Source organism: Carcharhinus amblyrhynchos, chromosome 5 (assembly GCF_965287045.1).
Source record: "Carcharhinus amblyrhynchos chromosome 5, sCarAmb.v2.hapA, whole genome shotgun sequence".
Lineage (NCBI taxonomy): Eukaryota > Metazoa > Chordata > Chondrichthyes > Carcharhiniformes > Carcharhinidae > Carcharhinus > Carcharhinus amblyrhynchos.
In genome coordinates this window covers 56,788,733-56,811,011 of record NC_137328.1, presented here as the reverse complement: position 1 = coordinate 56,811,011, position 22,279 = coordinate 56,788,733, and the positions used below count along the sequence as shown (strand labels likewise).

The 22,279-nt window shown below is 42.0% G+C and overlaps 1 protein-coding gene across 2 annotated transcripts in view; it reads left to right on the top strand.

Annotated features, from left to right (window-relative positions):
- rmi1 (RMI1, RecQ mediated genome instability 1, homolog (S. cerevisiae)) overlaps positions 1 to 22,279 on the top strand; it is a 37,636-nt gene that overhangs the window by 1,475 nt on the left and 13,882 nt on the right. The window contains exons 2-3 of one of the 2 annotated variants that reach the window (XR_013886706.1): positions 1,970 to 3,163; positions 4,585 to 4,660. Coding sequence is in view for 1 of the 2 variants with exons in the window: in XM_080189679.1 (XP_080045805.1) it covers positions 2,018 to 3,994 (1,977 nt within the window). In the remaining variant the exon portion in view is untranslated. Of the gene's footprint in view, positions 1 to 1,969; positions 4,100 to 4,584; positions 4,661 to 22,279 lie in introns of those variants that run through there. The other variant, XM_080189679.1, reaches the window with a different exon arrangement.

The following is a 22,279-nucleotide window of genomic DNA, read 5'->3' as shown; positions in this document are numbered from 1 at the left end:
TGCTAACCACTATGCCACCACGCCATCCATATGAAGAAAGCTGAAGGGGAAATTCATGCTAGGGGAATTGTAGTTTGGTAATATTTGTTTTTGCTTGTTTTGTATAAGTTCAGAAAGGGATGTGTGTTCCTGTCATCACCCTTGAGATTTTCTTTTCTATCCAGGCAATGCTTAATGCTCAATGAGTTAACAAAAGGGAAAGTGTCTCAATAGGCAAGAGTAGTGGGTGAATGGTACTCAATGGGGGAGTGGGGCAAAATATGTACAGCAGAAGTATTCTGTAGTGGTTAACCACAACATGAGATATATTAAAGTTGGGAATGTTGCGTTGTAAAATATTGTTTTGATGTCAAGTTGGCCAAAGTTTGTAATTGGGACACTAATAACATCATCTATGGAAAATGTCTGAAGGTACCTTACAAGAAAATCAGTAGAAAACAAAATGCCAAAATACAAAATGGGCAGACACTGTTCCATGGAGGGTAAGGTGTCTGAAAACTTATTTTAAAAGGACGAGATTTTTAAATGGGGAAATTATGTGTGAAATTGGAATAAGACCATAAGATAGAGGAGCAGAATTGGGCTATTTGTTCCATCGAGTCTGCTCCACCATTCTATCATGGCTGATAAGTTTCTCAATCCCATTTTCCTGCCTTTTCCCCATAACCTTTGATCCCCTTGCCAATTAAGAACCTATCTATCTCTGTCTTAAATATATTCAATAACCTGGCTGTCACAGCCTTCCATAAATTCACCATCCTCTGACTGAAGAAATTTCTCCTTGTCTCAGTTCTAAAGGGATTTATTCTGAGGCTGTGCCCTTGGATACTAGTTTCACTTACTAATGGAATCATTATCCCCATGTCCACTTTATCCAGGAATGATTTGAGTGGAGCCAAAGAACTTAAACTCAATGTCGTGGGAACATATGACCATAATAGTTAAGCAAGGATGATGCAAATGGAACATAAGGAAAAAAGTATTTTTATATAGTACCTCTTGTTCTTTTGAAGCCCAAAGTCCTTAATAGCCAATTATTAGTGTAATATTTAGCAGGGTACAGACTGCTGAATTTTGAGCATGTTTCTATTTCTTGTTGCCAATTATATGTTTTTGCAAGGTATGCAGCTGTATAGGTGAATATAAGCAGTGTTTTTCTTTATTAGTTCTTGGGAAGTGGATGATGCTGCTGGCATGATTTGCAGAGAAAGTTCACCAGGTTGATTTTCGGAGATGAGAGGCTTAGCTTATGAAGAGGGATCGAGTAGACTGGGCCTGTTCTCATTGGAGTTTAGAAGGCTGAGGAGAGATCTTATAGAGACATTTAAGATAATGAAGGGGCTAGACAGGGGAGAAGCAGAGAGATTATTTCCACTTGGAATGGAAACAAGAACTAGACAGCACAGCCTCAAAATAAGGGGGGGTCAATTTAGAACAGAGTTGAGGAGGAACTTCTTCTCCCAGAGGGTAGTGAATCTTTGGAATTCTCTGCCCATTGAAGCAGTGGAGGCGACCTCGTTAAATGTGTTTAAGTCACAGGTAGATTTTTGACGTGCAAGGGAATTAAGGGTTATGGGGAGCAGGCGGGTAAGTGGAACTGAACCATTATCAAATCAGCCATGATCTTATTGAATGGTGGGGCAGGCTTGAGGGGCTAGATGGCCTATTCCTCCTATTTCTTATGCTCTTATGATCATATTTATTGAATGTCCCTAATTGCCCTTGAGAAGCTGGTGGTGAGCTGATGACTCTTGAATCATTACAGTTTTTGTGGATTAGGTTAACCCTAAGTTGCTTTACCTTATATCCTTAGCCTGCTGCCCTTACTCTTCTGGGGGAGTAGAGGTCATGGGTTTGGAAGATGTTGTTGGATGCTAGACTAAAGACCAAGTAGCTGTAAATAGGATATTGAAATGTAGCAATTAATATTTAAAACAATGCAAATACCTTGTTTTGTGGTTTTTTTTAGGTTTTATTATTGAATTTAAGACCACTAAATGAAATTTAGAGAATCAAAATGATTTCTGCAAGAATTGAAACTTGGCTGGAAGCAACGTGGCACCTCAAAGTTCCTTCACATTGGCTTCAAGCGTGTGTAGAGTGGATTCAACAGGAGAACCAAGGTGCTGCTTTAACACAGGCCCAAATCAACAAGCAGGTTTTTGAGCAATGGCTTCTTACTGATCTCCGAGATCTGGAGCACCCAGTTTTGCCACTTGGAATCTCGGAAACTCAAAAATGTGAGCTTAGTGGATTTTACTGCTTACAGATTGATTCTTTAGTTGATGTCAGTCAAGCTGCATACAGCCAACTGCAAAAAATCAGGGGAAAGGACACCACTAACGAACACGTAACGTCAACACAAATATCCCAAAGATCTTGGGAAATAAAACCAACCCGAATGTTGATGCTGCAATTAACAGATGGTGTCCAGGAGCTCCAAGGTATGGAGTACCAGCCGATTCCTGCTCTCAATAGTGACCTTTCACCAGGCATAAAAGTGTTGTTGCAGGGCAATATCACCTGCCGATTAGGAGTTCTGCTGCTTAAACCTGAAAATGTGAGGGTGCTAGGAGGTGAAGTAGAATCTCTTGTTGAAGAAAACTCCCAAGTGAGAATACTTGCGAGGTTAATTGGGGAACCATGTGACACTGTTGTAACTAGAATGAATAATAATGATCACAATAGAGCTGACATGATTAATGAGATACCTCAGCTTTTGGGACCTTCAGATGATGAGCTATTGGCTGGTTTTGATGAAGATGATCTAGTTTTAGAATCCAGAATGGATTCTGAAAGTGGGTATTGTAGTAAAACTGATACTTCACTCAGTATTCCAAATTGCACACCAGCTCAAACCAGTGCTTTAAATAGCAGGTGGCAAAGTATAGAGTCCCAGACTCCAGAAATGTCTAGAGAATTTCCAAGTGAAAATAGAGAATTATTAGATTTTAACGATGAGGATTTTGACGAGTTTCCCTTGGATGAACTGGATGATGATTTATTCCTGCAGGATGAAATGACGGCAGAAATTGAGACTGATGGAGCAATGATCCAGTCCTCAAAATCTCTCAAATCCTTAATAGAGGAACCTCAGACAAGTGATACACACCATGTTGCAGAATCAACAAGCAGCAGATCCAGTCCAAGCAAGGAGCAAAATGTAAATACTGCTGATAATTCTTCTGGCTGTAGCTTAAAAAGTCAAGTTAAACATCTTGGAAGTGGTGAAAATGCAGGGCCACGTTCCATGCTAAGTAACTCAAATGCTCAAAAATCTCATGATTCCCTGAAAAAAACAAGCATTAATCCTGTGGAAAGAAGAAATACAAATATTTTCACTATGGAACTGGAATATGAACAGTGTAAATCTTTAGCACCGTACCAGTCCTTTGACAATAGACCAAAGCATGATACTAAATCTGAAAACCAGTGTACCATGTCTGCAGCAATTTCAGGTCCCTCCAGCAATGAAGGCAGTTTTCAACTGGACTGTGTCAGAAAAAGCAGTATAAATAGAATAAAGTTCAGTGGTAGATCTGTAGAATTGAACTCTCCACCATTTACATACTTAAATATTCTCTTAGATAAGAAACTTGAAGTAATAACTGTGATACAAATCAAAGGCTTCATTGTTACTTTACTAAATAAACTTTCAAGTAATGGTGGTCGATGGAGTATTAAAGCGAGAATATCAGATGGTACTGCCTATATGGATGTAGAACTTGGTAATGATATTTTGAGAAGCTTAATTGGCTTCTCAGTGGCTGAAATGAGAGACTCAATAAAATGTCCCAACCAACAGCAAAAGGTAACTGTAGGATTGCAAAAATGCCAACAGGAGCTGGTAGACCTCTGTTGTCTAATGACCATTGAATTTAACCCAACTGTAACTACTGCTAGAATTCTGGCTGTCCGTGAAGTAAGTCTAGCAGATCTGCAACACTTAGAACGTCGTGTATGTGGGGGGAAAAAAAACTGTTTAAATAATTAGGCATGTGGTGTTTGAGACATTTTTTTGCCATGTGCTCTTGCAGCACAGATTTGGACAATTTTAAAACATTAAAAAATACATGCTTGTGTTTAACTTGTGAAATTGATCTCTGAAAAATTAAAATATATTTTAATGCTTTTATTTTTTTCACTTAAATTTCAACTAGACTAGAATTCGTTCTGTCGTTTGTTAGGAATCTTTAATGCTTCAGCAAACATGAGGACACTATCATCATCTAATTTAGCATTTTGCTTTTTGTACCTACATAGAGTGCCCTTGCCCTTAACATATCCCCTTCTATTTCTTTAGCAATAACTTATCTATTATTAACCTCTTTAAAGCTTTAATTTTGGGCACTTCCTCTATAAAACAAAATTCTCCCGATCTTTCTTTTTATTCTTTTGGTGAACTTAAATTTGTGCTCTTCAGTTAGCCATTCACTAACCAATAGAATGGATTTATTCTCTTTATTTGGTCCACTCAATCAAATCTTCCTTAACATTTTTTTTAATTGGAAGCATCTGATTTTTCTAGCCTCTCCACACTGGTATTTTCTTACCATATCTGTTTTGTCCCCTTTTCATAACCAGCCTTCTCAAAGGGAAGGGTATCCAAAATTGTCCATACTGCTGCAGTTGCAGCAAATCTGCCTAATTGAAAGGGGAGGTGAGTAGATTTCCATTTGCTTCCTACCTGTATCCCTAACCCATTTGCTGGATTTAGTGCATTTAAATATTTCAGGAAGATGCAGGGGCTATTTGCAATACTGCTGAGATGTCTGTATTAGTTACTGAATGGCGTGGAACTGTTTGCTGTCCTGTTGCAGAGTGAGTGGTATTGGCTGATTGCCGGTTTCATATTAATTAAGTCTTTATAATGCAATTGATAATTTCACAATTACAAATTCCAAAATAGACATGTTGAATTCAATTTTCCACCTTTCTTTCAGTTTCAAACATGACAGGCAGTAATTGTTGATGTATTTCATGATGTACCTGCCCTTGTGTATTGTAATTTAGTTTATGCCTGGGATGGCTATGTGGCATAAAATGTGAAGCAGAGGACAGGCAGAACTGGGATCTGTAAAGGCTTGGTTTGTGCTCCAAAGATCAAGGGTGCGAAGTTACAACATTGGCATCTACCTGACAATGTGGAAGACTGCCCAAGGATATCCTGAACACAAAAAAGTAGGATGAAAACAAACCAGCCAATTACCAGTTCATCAGTCTGTCTTCTATCATCAGCCAAGTGATGAAAGATATTGTCAACAGTGCTATCGAGCGACATTTACACAGCAATAACCTGCTCACTAATGCTCAATTAAGTTCTTTCAAGGCCACTTTGCTGACCTTACTGCAGCCTTGGTACAGCATTGACAAAAAAATCAGAACTCAAGATGAGGTGAGAATGATTACCCTTAACATTAAGGCAGCACTGATTAGAGTTGTATCTAGCACAAAGAAAAAAGGTTGTGGTTATTGGAGGTCAATCATCTCAGTCCAAGGACATTGCTGAAAAAAATTCCTCGGGATAATGTCCTAGGCCAACCATCTTCAACTTGCTTCATCAGTGTCCATTCCTCCATCATAAAGTCAGAGGTGAGGAAGTTCACTGATGATTGCACAAATGTCATTGTGGCTCCTCAGAAATTGAAGTCCATTTCCATATTCAGACTTGAGTTGGTAACTGGCAAGTAACATGTGCAACCCAAGTGCCAGACAATGATCATCTCCCCTGGCCATTAACCTTACTGAATTTCCCTTTTATCAACATCATGAGGGTTACCATTGACCAGAGACTGAACTGGACCAGCCACAGTGGTTAGCACTGCTGCCTCACAGCACCAGGGACCTGGTTCGATTCTGGGCTCAGGTCACTCTGTGTGGAGTTTGCACATTCTCCCCGTGTCTGTGTGGGTTTCCCATAGTCCAAAGACGTGTGGGTTAGATAGATTGGCCATGTTAAACTGCCTCTTAGTGTCGGGGAACTAGCTAGGGCAAATGCATGGGGGTTATGGAAATAGGGCCTGGGTTGGATTGTGGCTGGTGCTGACTTGGTGGGCTGAATAGGCTCCTTCTGCACTTTAGGATTCTGATTCATTTATGTGGCTAAAAGAGCAGGTTACAGGCTAGGAATTCTGCCACAAGTAGCTTATCTGACTTCCCAAAACCTGTTTGCCATCTGCAAAGCAAGTCAGGAAGGAATGTGACAACATGCATGAAAAACTAGCCTGCTTGATTGGCACCCTGTCACTCCCTCCTCCTCCACCACAAACACCAACACACAGTGACAACAATGTGTACCATTGGCAAGATGCACTGAGCAGTTCTCCAAGACTCTTTTGACAGCCATGACCTCTGCCACATATAAGGACAAGGACAGCAGATGCATCGGAACATCACCTGCAAGCACCCTGAATGAGAACTATATCACTGTTCCTTCACTGTTGCTGGATCAAAATCATGGCACTTTTGTAATAATACTGTGGTGTAGGTACACCACACAGACTACAGCAACTTAAAAGGTGGCTCGCCACCACCTTTTCCCGAGACTGAAATGCATGATGCTTTACCTGCTGAGTATTTCAGTGTTATCTGTTTTTATTATAGATTTCCAGCATCTGCAGTGTTTTGCTTTTGTAATAGTGATGAACCATAGTTTATCAGACTGGAGGGAAGTACACAGAATACTGTGTACCCAGTGAAGCCCTGCCATTTTTAATATAAATGACTTGGACTTGGGTATAATTTCAGAGTTTGCAGATGTTAGAAAATTCTGAAATAATGAGGATCGTAGTGACAGACTACAGGAGAATATAGACAGGCAAAATGGGGAGACATAAGGCAGATGAAATTAGCTCAGAAGTGTGAAACACTTTATTTAGTAAGAATAATGAGGCCATATGAACTTGGGTTTTAAAGGGGTGTAGGAAGAGAGTTAGGTTGCATGGGCACATATGAAGTTGGCAGGGAAAGTTGAGAAGCCTGTTGAAATATTTTCCCTTAAGTTTTCAATCACCAAAACCATAGAGGGTTTGTCCTTGGCGTTTCAGGCACACAACATCCATAGCAGTAACAGTCTTGCGTTTGGCGTGTTCGATGTATGTGACCAAGTCCCAAATGATGTTCTTCAAAAAAATCTTCAGGACACCACAGGTTTCTTCGTAGATAAGGTCTGAAATGTGCTTAACGCCAAGCGAGCCGATGGATAGCAGGTTTAGTTATTCCCTAAATGTTATTATGGAAAACTTTCTGGTGCTGTTTGGCACTGTTTGCCAAGACCTTTCCCATCTTTACCTCTACCAGACATCTCACCCTGACAGCACACCTGTTGAAACGTAGGGTCCTTGGCTACATTAATTGAGAAACAAAGTACAAAAGCAATGAAGGCACTTCCTTACATTTTGCTTTCAGTAAGGATTCAATTCTGCCAGTTTCTCCATCTCATCTGTTATGAAGCAACATTTCACACCACTAGCACTTCATATACTTCTTCCTTCTTCCACGACCGAGGATTCTCCACCCTCACCCTAGTTGACGGGACCCTTTACCACATCTGTCCCATTTCCAGCACTTCTGCTTTCATCCCTTACTCTACCTTTGAGAACCAAATAGGATTCTCTTTATCCACCCACCCAATCAATCTCTGTTCTGAATGGATTATTTCTGCCGCCTCTGGTGTGTTACATTACAATTCCTTCCCCTTCCAACATTCCAGAGGAACCATTCCTGCAAACCACCCTGGTCCACTCCTCTTTCCCACTGTATTTTCCACACAACCATTGGACATACAACAGCTACCATTTTAGCCACTGTCTCCTCACCATATTAGGCCCAAAAAGATCCTTCCAGGTGAAGCAGCAATTTATGTGCCCTTCTTTCAGTTTTGTATACTCTTCTTTGCTCACCACATGGTTTGCTCTACACTGAGAAGAAATGCGGAACGGGTGACTAATTTGCAGAACGTTTGCGTTTTGTCTTCAGACATGAACCTGAACTTTTGGTTGCCTATAATTATAATTCTCACCATCTGCTCTTATGCTGACCTCTGTCAATGGCCTCCTGCAATTCTACTGAAGGTCAATGTAAGTTTTTGTGGAACAGCATCTTCTCTTTCAATTAGGCACGCTACAGCAGGGGTGTGCAGACTTTAGTGACTTGAGATCTTTGATAGTCATCCTAACATTATCCACCAGTGTGGTTTACCCACTCCCTCACGGAGACATTCAAACATGTTGCAAATATAGACCCAGACCTTCCTGTTGCTTGTCATTTCAACATACCACCCTGTTCTCCTGCCCACAAGTCCATCCTTGGCCTTTTGCAATATTACAGCAAAACCCAATATAAACTGGAACAATAGCACCTCATCTTCCAATTGGTCCTTCTGATTACAGCCTTCTGGACTGAACATCGAGTTCAACAACTTCAGAGCATGAACTCTCTCCTCCACTTTCGCACCATCTCCATTTATTTTATTTCATTCCTTATTTTCACCTTAATCATCCATTCTTATTACTTTATATTCTTATTGTTATTTTTCCACTTCTAACATCTCAATTTCCATCTTTTTCTCCTCCAACCCTCTGCCACATCCCTACACTGCACTTTTGTTCTGCCATTTACACATTCCGATCTCTTAAGGATCATTCTTAGCACCATTCTCAGCCTTTATCACCGTTCACATTCCTTTTGTCTTTTTGCCTTTTGTCATTCCTATCAATTACAGCCTCCTCCACCTGTTCCCCCCCCCCCCCCCCCCCCAACCCTTCACTAGTATAAATCTTGCCTGGTGAAAGGTCATCCTGAATCAATGTTAGCTCTGTTCTCTCTCTCCAGATGCTGTCAGTTTGCTGTTATTTTCCAGAATTTTCTGCTTTTTTGTTGTATACGAAATACTGCCTGCCTGTGGATAAAAAGAACAAAAATGCACTAAGAATACTTGAGCATATGATTATGAAAATGGCAAATTTTAGGCGTCTTGGTACTTGGATCTAAGATCCTAACCCTGAAATAAAAAACAAGTTGGGTAAAGTAAATCCGATAATTTTAATTGTGACAACTGCTGTGTCTGGATAAATGCAGCCTCTCGCTTAAGTTGAATTGCTGCCTTTGACAAAGACTGCAGACGGTTGCTATGGTATCAACAGTTTTTAAAAATGTACAGCGTAGCTATCAAACTTGAGCAGCTGCAGCTTGGGTGCTGTGAGAGGGTGGAGAAGGTTGGGTAGTGTTGAGGGGTACTGTGGGTGAATGGGGAGTGAAACATTGAAGTGTTACTATTAGAAGTGTTGGCCCCCTCTCCTTTTGAGACAAACCCCTTCTCTCCACTTGCTGCATTTCCAATTTCTCATTCCACACATCAGGCAGGTTGACAGGCACTGTCTGCTAACTCCCCATCTCCTGGGTAGCTTGATCTGCCTCAGGTTGCCACCCCTGTCTCCCCTCTCCTCCAGTCAAGTCTGTTTACCCTCCAAGGTCTACTGCCCCCCCATCTCCCTCCCCTGCCCTGATCTCTAAGGCTAGAGCAGATTACAACATGGTAGCCACTGGGGCCAGGTTTCATGAGATTTCTTCCCCCAGGCACAATTGGTATCACTTACAGTTTCTGCCACATGCTCACTGCTGCCACCTACAGCCAGATCACGCAAAGCTGCAGTACTACTTGTGGATGGGACATAGCAACATTGTTATTCATTTTAATCTACTTAAATCTAGTTTGCAATCCATCAGTCGACTGTAATCAATGTCTTGGGCACCACTGTTCTACAGCATTCTAACTTCAACGTTGAGTTCAACAATTTCAGACTGATCTCTGCCCTCACTTATTATCCTTTTTCCTTGCAAGTTTTGGTTTTATTTTTCCCTTGGTTTTGCTTTTGGATGGCAACTGTTCATCATTCTGCCATTCACATCACCTCTAGACACATTTTTTTGTTTCTTTACTTGTCCTATTATCACTCCATTTGGACTTGCAGATACCAACCTTTTTGTCATTTAACCTCTCTTGTTTTCTACCTTAACACCCTGTTAATTTTCCACCGTTCACCCAACCCCATTTACTTAAACAAATAATATTTCTAATAGCTCTGTTGAGCAACCTGAAATATTAACTCTTGCTCTCTCCAAGATGCTACCTGGAAAATATATTTCCAACATTTTTTAAAAATAAAAGCAAAGAAGTAAGGCTAAACTTTTATAAAGCTCTGTTAGTATTGTGTTGAATTGTAGACATCATATTTTAAAAAGGATGTCAAATTTTCCAAGTGGGTGCAAAAGAAATATGCTAAAGTGGTATCAGGGAAGAAGGGCTTTCGTCACATGGAGAGACTGGTTAAGCAGAAGTTGTGCTCACAACAGAGAAAACTAAGCGGAGATTTGGCAGAGGTGCACAAAATATTGAAATAAAAATGCTGAACATACTCAGCAGCTCAGGCAGCACCTATAGAGTCATTGAGGTTTACAGCATGGACATAGGCCCTTTGGCGCAACTTGTTCATGCCACCCTTTTAAACCCCTAAGCTAATCCCAATTGCTTGCATCTGGACCATATCCCTCTATATCCATCTTACCCATGTAACTGTCTACATGCTTTTTGAAAGAAAAATTGTATCTGCCTCTACTACTATCTCTGGCAGCTTGTCCCAGACACTCACCACCCTCTGCGTGGAAAAAAATGCCCTTCTGGACACTTTTGTATTCCTCCCCTCTCACTTTAAACCTATGCCCTCTAGTTTTAGACTCTCCTACCTTTGGGAAAAGATATTGACTATCTAGCTGATCTATGCCCCTCATTATTTTATAGACTTCCATAAGATCACCCCACAGCCTTCTACATTCCAGAGGAAAAAGTCCCAGTCTATCCAGCCTCTCTTATAACTCATCATCAAGTCCCAGTAACATCCTTGTAAATTGTTCCTGCACTCTTTTTTTTTCTCGTTTAATAATATCGTTTCTATAATGGGGTGACCAGAACTGTACACAGTACTCCAAGCATGGCCTTACCAATGTCTTGTACAACTTCAACAAGACATCTCAATTCCTGTATTCAATGCTCTGACCAATGAAACCAAGCATGCTGAATGCCTTCTTCACCACTCTGTCCACCTGTAACTCCACTTTCATGGAGCTATGAACATGTAACCCTAGATCTCTTTGTTATGTAACTCTCCCCAACACCCTACCATTTGTGTCTCCAGCTGAGTACACCTGCAGGAAGTGCACCCAATTCCAGCTCCTTGAAACCCGTGTTAGGGAACTGGATGAATTCTGGATCATTTGGAAGGCAGTTATAGAAAAAAGCTACAGGGAGCTAGTTACTCCTAGAAATGAGAATACTTGGGTGACTGTTAGAATGGGTAAGAAGCAATCAGTGCAGTGATCCCTTGTGGCCATTTCTCTGTATAACAAGTATACTGTTTTGCAAATTGTTGGGGGGGAACGACTTACTGGGGTAAGCAATGGGGTACAGGTCTCTGGCACAGAATGTGCTCCTGTTGCTCAGAAGGGAAGGGGGGAGAGCATTAGTCATTGGGGACTCCATAGTTTGGGGGACAGATAGGAGATTCTGTGGGAATGAGAGAGAATCGTGATTGGTATGTTGTTTCCCAGGGGCTAGGATCCGTGATGTCTCAGATCGTGTTTTCGGGATCCTTAAGGGGGAGGGGAACCAGCCCAAGTTGTGGTCCACATAGGCACCAAAGACATAGGTAGGAAAAGGAATGGGGATGTAAGGCAGAAATTCAGCGAGTTAGGGTGGAAGCTTAGAGCTAGAACAAACAGAGTTGTTATCTCTGGTTTGTTACCCGTGCCACGTACTAGCGAGGAAAGGAATAGGGAGAGAGAGCAGTTGAACACCTGGCTACAGGGATGGTGCAGGAGGGAGGGATTCAGATACCTGGATAATTGGGGGTCATTTTGGGGTAGGTGGGATCTCTACAAATGGGATGGTCTACACCTGAACTAATATCCTGGGGGGAAATTTGCTAATGCTCTTCGGGAGGGTTTAAAATAATTCAGCAGGGGGATGGGAACCTGAATTGTAGCTACAGTGTACAGGAGGTTGAGAGCAGTGAAATCATGAATAAGGTTTTAAGGTCGCAGGAGTGTACCGGCAGGCAGGAAGGTGGTTTGAAGTGTGTCTACTGCAATGCCAGGAGCATCAGGAATAAGGTGGGTGAACTTGATACCTGGGACTTCGATGTTGTGGCCGTTTCGGAGACATGGATAGAGCAGGGACAGGAATGGTTGTTGCAGGTTCCGAGGTTTATATGTTTCAGTAAGATCAGGGAAAGTGGTAAAAAAGGGGAAGGTGTGGCATTGTTAGTCAGGGACAGAATTATGGTGGCAGAAAGGACATTTGGCGAGGACTTGTTTACTAAGGTAGTGTGGGCTGAAGTTAGAAACAGGAAAGGAGAAGTCACCTGTTGGGAGTTTTCTTTAGGCCTCCGAAAAGTTTCAGAGGTGTAGAGGAATGGATTGCAAAGATGATTCTGGATCGGAGTGAAAGTAACAGGATAATTGTTATGGGGTCATTAACTTTACAAATATTGACTAGAAAAGCTATAGTTTGAGTACTTTAGATGGGTCAGTTTTTGTCCAATGTGTACGAGGGTTTCCTGACACAATATGTAGATAGGCCAACAAGAAGCAAGGCCACCTTGGATTCGGTACTGGGTAATGAACCAGGCCAGGTGTTAGATTTGGAGGTAGGTGAACATTTTGTTGATAGTGACCACAGTTCGGTTATGTTTACATTAGCGGTGGAAAGGGATAAGTATATACTGCAGGGCAAGAGTTATAGTTGGGGGAAAGGAAATTATGATGCAATTAGGTGAGATTTAGGATGCATAGGATGTGGAAGGAAACTGCGAGGGATGGGCACAATTGAAATGTGGAGCTTGTTCAAGGAACGGGTACTGCGTGTCCTTGATAAATATGTACCTGTCAGGCAGGGAGGAAGTGGTCAAGGAGGGAACTGTGGTTTACTAAAGAAGTTGAATCGCTTGTGAAGAGGAAGAGGAGACTTATGTTAAGATGAGACGTGAAGGCTCCGTTAAGATGCTTAAGAGTTACAAGTTAGCCAGGAAGGACCTAAAAAAGAGAGCTACGAAGAGCCGGGAGGGGACATGAGAAGTCTTTTGCAGGTAGGATCAAGGAAAACACTAAAGCTTTCAATAGGTATGTCAGGAATAAAAGAATGGCTAGGGTAAGATTAGGGCCAGTCAAAGACAGTATGGGAAGTTGTGCGTGGAGTTCGAAGAGATAGGAGAGGCACTAAATGAGTATTTTTCATCAGTATTCATACAGGAAAAAGACAGCCTTTGGTTTTGATCTTTAGGTCATCATTGTCTACAGGAATAGTAAAAAGTCTGACAACACCAGGTTTTAGTCCAACCTATTTATTTGATAATATACTCACAAGCTTTTGGGGTTAGCCCCTTCGTCGTCCAGTACTTCCCCGGAGCGGAGAAGCTACGACATCTTCTCCGGAGTCTTCAACATATCATTGATGAAGACGAACATCTCGCCAGGGCTATCCCCACACCCCCACTTCTTGCTTTCAGACAACCACACAACCTCAAACAGACCATTGTTCGCAGCAAACTACCCAGCCTTCAGGAGAACAGTGACCACAATACCACACAACCCTGCCACAGCAACCTCAGCAAGACATGCCGGATCATCAACATGGATACCATCATCACCAAATTGTGCGGAGGGTGTGGAGAGTCTGCAGAAGGATCTAGATAGGCTGGGCGAATGGGCCAGGAAATGGCAAATGGAATTTAATGTTGGCAAGTGTGAGGTGGTCCACTTTGGTAGGAAGGACTATTACTTACGTGGCGAAAAACTGCAGCAGGCGACGGTGCAGAGGGACCTCGGGGTCCTTGTGCATGAGTCGCAAAAACCCAGCTTGCAGGTGGTCAGGAAGGCGAATGGGATGCTGGCCTTCATAGCGAGGGGGATTGAATATAAAAGTAGGGAGGTCTTGCTGCAGCTGTATAGGGCATTGGTGAGGCCGCAGCTGGAGTACTGTGTGCAGTTTTGGGCGCCGCACCTGCGCAAGGATATTTTGGCCCTGGAGGGAGTGCAGAGGAGGTTTACTAGACTGATACCGGAGTTGAGGGGATTGAGCTATGAGGAGAGGCTGAATAAACTAGGCTTGTACTCGTTAGAGTTTAGAAGAATGAGGGGAGATCTCATTGAGACGTATAAGATGATGAATGGGATGGATAGGATAGAGGCGGAGAGACTCTTCCCGCTCAAAAAAGACAGTAGGACTAGGGGGCACAGCCTCAAGATAAAGGGGAGGCGGTTTAGAACGGAGTTGAGGAGGAACTTCTTCACTCAAAGGGTGGTGAATCTCTGGAATTCTCTGCCCGTTGAAGTGGTGGAGGCTGCCTCGCTAAATATTTTTAAGAAGCGGGTTGATGGGTTTTTGATAAGAGAGGGGATTAAGGGTTATGGGGAGAGGGCGGGAAAGTGGAACTGAGCCACGACAGATCAGCCATGATCTTATTGAATGGCGGGGCAGGCTCGAAGGGCTAGATGGCCTACTCCTGCTCCTATTTCTTATGTTCTTATGTTCACACGTGAGAATACCATCCACCAGGTACATGGTAAATACTCTTGCAACTCGGCCAACATTGTCTACCTGATACGTTGCAAGAAAGGATGTCCCGAAGCATGGTACACTGGGGAGACCATGCAGACGCTACGACAACGGATGAATGAACATCGCTTGACAGTCACCAGGCAAGACTGTTCCCTTCCTGTTGGCGAACACTTCAGTGGTCACGGGCATTCAGCCTCTGACCTTCGGGTAAGCATTCTCCAAGGTGGCCTTCATGACACACGACAGCGCAGAGTCGCTGAACAGAGACTGATAGCCAAGTTCCGCACACATGAGGACGGTCTCAACAGGGATCTTGGGTTCATGTCGCACTATCTGTAACCCCCCGTGACTTGCCTGGGTTTGCAAAACCTCACTTACTGTACTGTCTGGAGACAATACACATCTCTTTAACCTGTGATCAGTGCTCCTTCCACTCACATTATCAGCCACTTCAGGTCTTGAACTTCAGGTTAGGTGTAAGGATTCGCATTCTAATCAGTAATCTCTGAACTGTCTGTGCTTTATATGCTCTGTCTGAGGCCAGAACTCTCCATTCACCTGACGAAGGGGCTAAACCCGAAAGCTTGTGAGTATATTATCAAATAAATAGGTTGGACTAAAACCTGGTGTTGTCAGACTTTTTACTGTGTTTACGCCAGTCCAACGCCGGCATACCCACATCATGACTACAGGAATAGTGCCAGAGGACTGGAGGATAGTAAATGTTGTCACCTTGTTCAAGAAGGGGAGACACCCTTCTTGAAGACCAGTGAGCCTTACTTCTGTTGTGGGCAAAGTTTTGGAAAGGATTAGAAGAGTTGGATTTATAATCATCTGGAAAGGAATAATTTGATTAGGGATAGTCAACATGGTTTTGTGAAGGGTAGGCATGCCTCACAAACCTTACTGAGTTCTTTGAGAAGGTGACCAAAGAGGTGGATGAGGATAAATCAGTTGATGTGGTGTATGTGGATTTCAGTAAAGTGTTTGATAATGTTCCCCACAGTAAGCTATTGCAGAAGATACGGAGGCATGGGATTGAGGGTGATTTAGCAGTTGGATCAGAAATTGGCTAGTGTAAGAAGACAGAGGATGGTGGTTGATGGGAAATGTTCATCCTGGAGTTCAGTTACTAGTGGTGTACCACAAGGATCTGTTTTGGGATCACTGTTTGTCTTTTTTATAAATGACCTGGATGAGGGCGTAGAAGCATGGGTTAGTAAATTTGCAGATGACACTATAAAGTCGGTGGAGTTGTGGACAGTGTGGAAGGTTGTTGCAGGTTACAGAGGGACATAGATAAGCTGCAGAGCTGGGCTGAGAAGTGGCAAATGGAGCTTAATGCAGAAAAGTGTGAAGTGATTTACTTTGGAAGGTGTAACAGGAATACAGAGTACTGGGCTAATGGTAAGATACTTGGTAGTATGGATGAGCAGAGAGATCTTGGTGTCCATAGGCATAGATCCCTGAAAATTGGCACCCATATTGATAGGGTTGTTAAGAAGGCGTATCATGTATTAGCCTTTATTGCTAGAGGCTTTGAGTTTCGGAACCATGAGGTCATGTTGCAGTTTTGTACAAAATTCTGGTGCAGCCGCATTTGGAGTATTGCGTACGGTCCTGGTCACCGCATTTTAGGAAGGATGTGGAAGCAGAGGAGATTTACCAGGATGATGCCTGGTATGGTGGAAAGGTCTTGTGAAGGAAGACTGAGGGACTTGAGGCTGTTTTCGTTAGAAGAAAGTTAAGAGATGACTTAATAGAGGCATATAAGATGATCAGAGGATTAGATAAGAGTGGACAGTGAAAGCTTTTTCCTCGGATGGAGATGGCTAGCATGTGGGGACATAGTTTAAATTGAGGGGTGATAGATATAGGACAAATATCAGAGGTAGGTTCTTTACTCAGAGTAGTAAGGGCATGGAATGCCCTGCCTGCAACAGTAGTGGAATCGCCAACATTAAGGGCATTTAAATGGTCATTGGATAGGCATATAAATAGTGTATGTTAGATGGGCTTTAGATTGGTTTCACAGGTCGGCGCAACATCGAGGACGAAGGGCCTGTACTGCGCTATAATATTCTATGTTCTGTTAACTGAGTAAGTCCTGCCTTGGTTCAATATACCAAAATGCATCATCTCACATTTATCTAAATTAAACTCCATCTGCCATTCGTCAGCTCATTGGCCCAATTGATCAAGATCCCGTTGCAGTCCAAGATAACTTTCTTCACCATCCACTACGCCACTGATCTTGGTGTCATCTGCAAACATACTAACCATGCCTTCTAAATTCTCATCCAAATCATTAATATAAATGATAAATAACAGTGGACACTGATCCCTGACGCACACCGCAGGACATAGGCCTCCAGTTTGAAAAACAACCCTCTATAACCACGAAATCACCAATTTTGTATCCATTTAGATACCCTAGATCCCATGAGATTTAATCTTATGCAACAACCAACCATGTGGCACCTTGTCAAAGGCCTTGCTAAAATCCATGTAGACAATATCAACTGCACTGCCTTCATCTATCTTCTAGGTTACCTCTTCAAAAAAACTCAATCAAATTTGTGAGACATGATTTTCCACTCACAAAGCCACGTTAACTGTCCCTAATCATTCCTTTCGTCTCTAAATGCCTGTAGACCCTGTCTCATAAGAACGTAAGAAATAGGAGTAGGAGTAGCCCATCTAGCCCTTCAAGCCTGCCCCGCTATTCAATAAGATCATGGCTGATCTGAAGTGGATCAGTTCCACTTTCCCGCCTGCTCCCCATAATCTTTAACTCCCTTAATAAGGTCTCTCAAAATACCTTCCAACAACTTACCCACCACAGATGTGAGGCTCACTGACCTGTAGTTCCCAGAGTTTTCCCTGCAGCCCTTTTGAAACAAAGGCACAACATTTGCCACCCTCCAATCTTCAGGCACCTCACCCATGACTATCGATGATTCAAATATCTCTGCAAGGGGACCCACAATTTTGTTCCTAGCCTCCCACAATGTCCTGGGATACACTTCATCAGGTCCTGGGGATTTAACTACCTTGATGGGCTTTAAGACTTCCAGCACCACCTCCTCTGTAATATGTACACTCCTCAAGACATCACTATTTATTTCCCCAAGTTCCCTAAGATCCATGCTTTTCTCAACAGTAAATACTGATGATGAATATTCATTAGGATCTCACCCATCTCTTGTGGATCTGCACATAGATGACCTTGTTGATCCTTAAGAGGCCCTACTATCTCCCTTGTTACTCTTTTGCTCTTTATGTATTTGTAGAAGCTCTTTGGATTCTCCTTTGCCTTATCTGCCAAAACAATCTCGTGTCCCCTTTTTGCCCTCCTGATTTCTCTCTTAACTCTACTACTACACCCGCTATACTTTTCAAGGGATTCACTTGGATCCCAGCTGTCTATGCATGCCATGTGCATCCTTCTTCTTGAGTAGGTCCTCAATATCTCGAGTCATCTAGGGTTCCCTACTTCTGCCAGACTTGCCTTTCACTTTAAGAGGAATGTGCTTACCCTGAACCCTGAGTTAATACACTTTTGAAAGCCTCCCACTTACCAGATTCCCTTTGCCTTCCCACAGACTCCCCCAATTAACTTGTGAAAGTTCCTGCCTGATACCATCAAAATTGGCCTTGCCCTAATTTAGAATTTAAACTTTTGGGCCAGACCTATCATTCTCCATAGTTGTCTTAAAACTAATGGAATTATGGTCACTGGTCCCAAAATGATCCCTCACTAACACTTCTGTCACCTGCTCTTCCTTATTTCCCAAGAGGACATCAAGTTTTGCCCCCTGTCTAGTCGAGCCATCCACATACTGAATGAGAAATTCCTCCTGAACACACTCAACAAATTTCTCTCCATCCAAATCTCTAATACAATGGCTGTCCCAGTCAGTGTTGGGAAAGTTAAAACCCACCACTATGACCATCTTATTTTTCTTGGAGCTATCTGTAATCTCCTTACATATTTGATCCTCAGTTTCCTGCCAACTATTTGGGGGCCTATAATACAACCCTATCAATGTGATTTCTCCCTTTTTATTTCTCATTTCTACCCATATAAACTCAGTGGCTGAATCCTTGGATATAGGCACTCTCAGTACTGCTGTGATGTTTTCCCTAATCAAAAGTACAACTCCCCCTCCTCTTTCACATCCTGTTCTATCTTTCCTATAATATCTGTACCATGGAACATTGAGCTGCCAGTCCTGTCCCTCCCTTAGCCGTGTTTCGGTAATTGCTATAATATCCCAGTACCACGTACACATCCACGCCTAAGGTTCATCAGCCTTGCTCTGGCATTGAAATAAATGCGGTTTTATCTGGACTTCCCTTGCTCTCTGTTTTGCTTTTGCCTGATCTGTCTGGTACTAGGATTACTGACGCTGCCTTTACTACTTAACGTGCTCTCTTTAACTTCTGTGTTGCCCTCAACTTTCTCTTCTGTCTCCCTACTTCCTTGGATCACACCCTCCTGCTAAACTAGTTTACATCCTCCTGAGTTGTTCTAACAAATCTCCTCACCAGGATGTTAGTCCCTCTCCAGTTCAGACATAACCCATCCTTCTTGAACAGGTCACCCCTTCCCCAGAAAAGATCCCAGTGACCCAAAAATCTAAATCCCTGCCCCTTGCACCAACTCTCAAGCCACACGTTCATCTGCCTAATTTTCCAATTCCTATTCTCACTAGCACGTGGCACCGGTAGTTGTCCAGAAGCTACTACATTCAGGTCCTGCACTTTAGCCTTCTGCCTAACTCTATGTTCACACTTCGGAACCTCATCCCTTTTTTACCTATGTTGTTGGTACCAATATGTACAATAACCTCTGGCTGCTCACCCTCCCCCTTAAGAATGTCGTGCAATTGCTTAGAGATGTCCTTGACCCTGGCACCAGGGAGGCAACACACCATCCTGAACTCTCAATTGCAGCTACAGAAACGCCTGTCTGTGCATGTGTTTCTATAGAGAGAAACAGAATTAACATTACAGGCCGATGAGAAGATACAGACCGTGTTCTTCTTCACTTATAGAGTTGACACTGATATATTCTTTGAGTTTACTTGATGTTCCTTCTAAGACCTTTTCATTCAAATCCAATGAATCTTCATTCTTAGTGCAGGAATTGTTTTTGAGTTATAAGTGGTACTAAATGCATCAATACTTTCACCAAATAGAAAATTAGCAAAACTTTATCCTTCAGAAAAATAATGCTCCAGCATTTCAATTGAAACTTCCAATCCAATCCTCTAGATTTTACTTACCCCAAACTATCCCAGAAATCTTCCTTCAAACATGAATTATTGTGTCAAAATAGACTAGTCACCGTGTTGTTCATGAGACAAGTATAGATGTGCACAACTTCCTTGCTCCAGCCTTCACTTAAAAAAGAAGAGCAAAAAATTGTTATGCTTGGTTCTCTGTGCATCTAAATGTTGAATAAAGCATTAAAATATCCAATTGTCAACATACGTCTCTGCCTCCCATTGGGAAAAAGATACAAAAATCTTGAGAACGCGCACCAACCGACTCAAGAAAAGCTTCTTCCCTGCTGCCATCAGATTTCTGAATGGATTGATCTCAAATTAAGTTGATCTTTCTTTACACCCTAACTATGACTGTAATGCTACACTCTGCACTCTCTCCTTTCCTTTCCTACATAGGGTATGCTTTGTGTGGCACGCAAGAAACAATATTTTTCACTGTATGCTAATGCATAAATCAAATCAAAATGCCATTTGGCATCACCCACCAACAACAAGCACTCCAGACAGGCAAAAACTGTGTACTACTGTTATTATAGACATTTCTGTGATTACATTTCAGTTGATAGCTGCCTGTCAACTCCACTGATCAGTTGATGTTTTGCAGATGTGTACACATCCCTTTTCGTGTTGTGTGCAAATTTTGATATATTTGATTTTGATCATTTATGCATATTTGAACAGTGCAATGGTTCTAACACTGACCCCCCGAGAGCCACTGTTTACATCCATCTATCTGAAAAAATATCACAGCCACATTAGTCAGTGCTTTTTCTCCCAGTTTTACCAAAAGGAACTACATCCAACATATTAACTTGCCTCTTGTTTCCACAGTTTCTGCCTGACCAACTGATTGTTTGTAGCATTTTTTGTTTTTGTTACAGATTTCTAGGTTTTGGAGTATTTTGTTTTGGGTCCATTCTCTGTTGTCTGTCCTTTTAAACAACATCCTAACCATAATGCCAATTTGGTGTCATCTTGGTCCTGAAATGCAATCCACTGCCATTGTATTCTGAGTTAGTACCATCTTTATATTGGGTAATCTCTATTTGGGCACAGCTTTCTGACCAATTTGCAGGTAGCACAATATAATTAGTGTTTGGATTTATCTGTTCTATCTGCCACATTCATTCCTACCACCAATGTCTAATCTGCCCGCTTTAATATGCATGCTTCAGGGTCTGACATTTTAACAGCTGTATGCAAAGAAATATTTATTCCACTGAGAACCAATAAAGAATTGGATAGTATCATTCAATTTTATTTCCCAAATTTACACACTGAATATGAATTATGACTTTCAGCCTTATAGGACAATGCAATTTTCAAGTGAAGAGAGGAATACCGCATGGCTATATACTGTTAATAAAATTATTCAGTCTGTACGCAGAACAAATATTCAGAGAATTAGATGGACATCCAAGGCTAAAAATTGGAGGCAAGATACTAACAAACATTTTGGTGACACAGTGCTACTTGCAGAATCACAAGAGGTCCTATAAAATATTGCAGAACAAGTAAAATCTAGAAGTTTAGAATGGAGACGAAGCATGAACATGAAAAGGACAAAACAAAAAAAAAGAATAAATTAGAAGAAACTCGTGTGAAAATTGAAGTGAATGGTGTAACACTGGAACAAGTAGAGGAATTTGCCTTCTTAGGACTAGGGATAACAGGAGGTGGCGGATGCAATGCCAAAATTAGAAGAAGGATTGAGATAGCCAGAATTAATTTTATGAAGATGAAGGCTGTGTTTACAATAAGAAAACCCAAGCTTTAAGAAGGAATTAACTCATACGATGCTACATTCTATCCACTGTGTCCTGGAAGCCTGGACAATAAATAAAGATCTGTGAAAGCTTTTGAAATGTCAATGCTAGGAAGTATGCTAAAAATTCCATATACAGACTGTGGGACCCAGAAAGAAGGGCTTGAAATTGTAAGAATGTAAAGGACTCTTAAAAAAGTCCTCCCCACTTAAAAAGTGACATCCAGAAAATAAAATGTCATTATTTCAGCCATTTGATCAGAGTTGAAAATTGAAAGAGATCTCCTCCACAGGAAAAGTGGAAGACAGCAGAAATAGGGATTGACTTTGGTGTTGTTGGATGATCATAGATAGATTCCCTACAGTGCAGAAGGAGGCCATTGGCTCATCGAGTCTGCATCAACTCTCTGACAGGCCCACCCCTTGCCTTATACGCATAACTTAGGGGCAATTTAGCATGGCCAATTCACCTAACCTGTACATCTTTGGATGTACTTCACAAAGCAGTTGCAGACTATCTACAGTGGACGTGTGAGGGAAGATGCAAGACAAATGCATATGATGTTCCATAGCAGTAGATCTCCTGGTACGAGCAGCTGCAAATAGCAA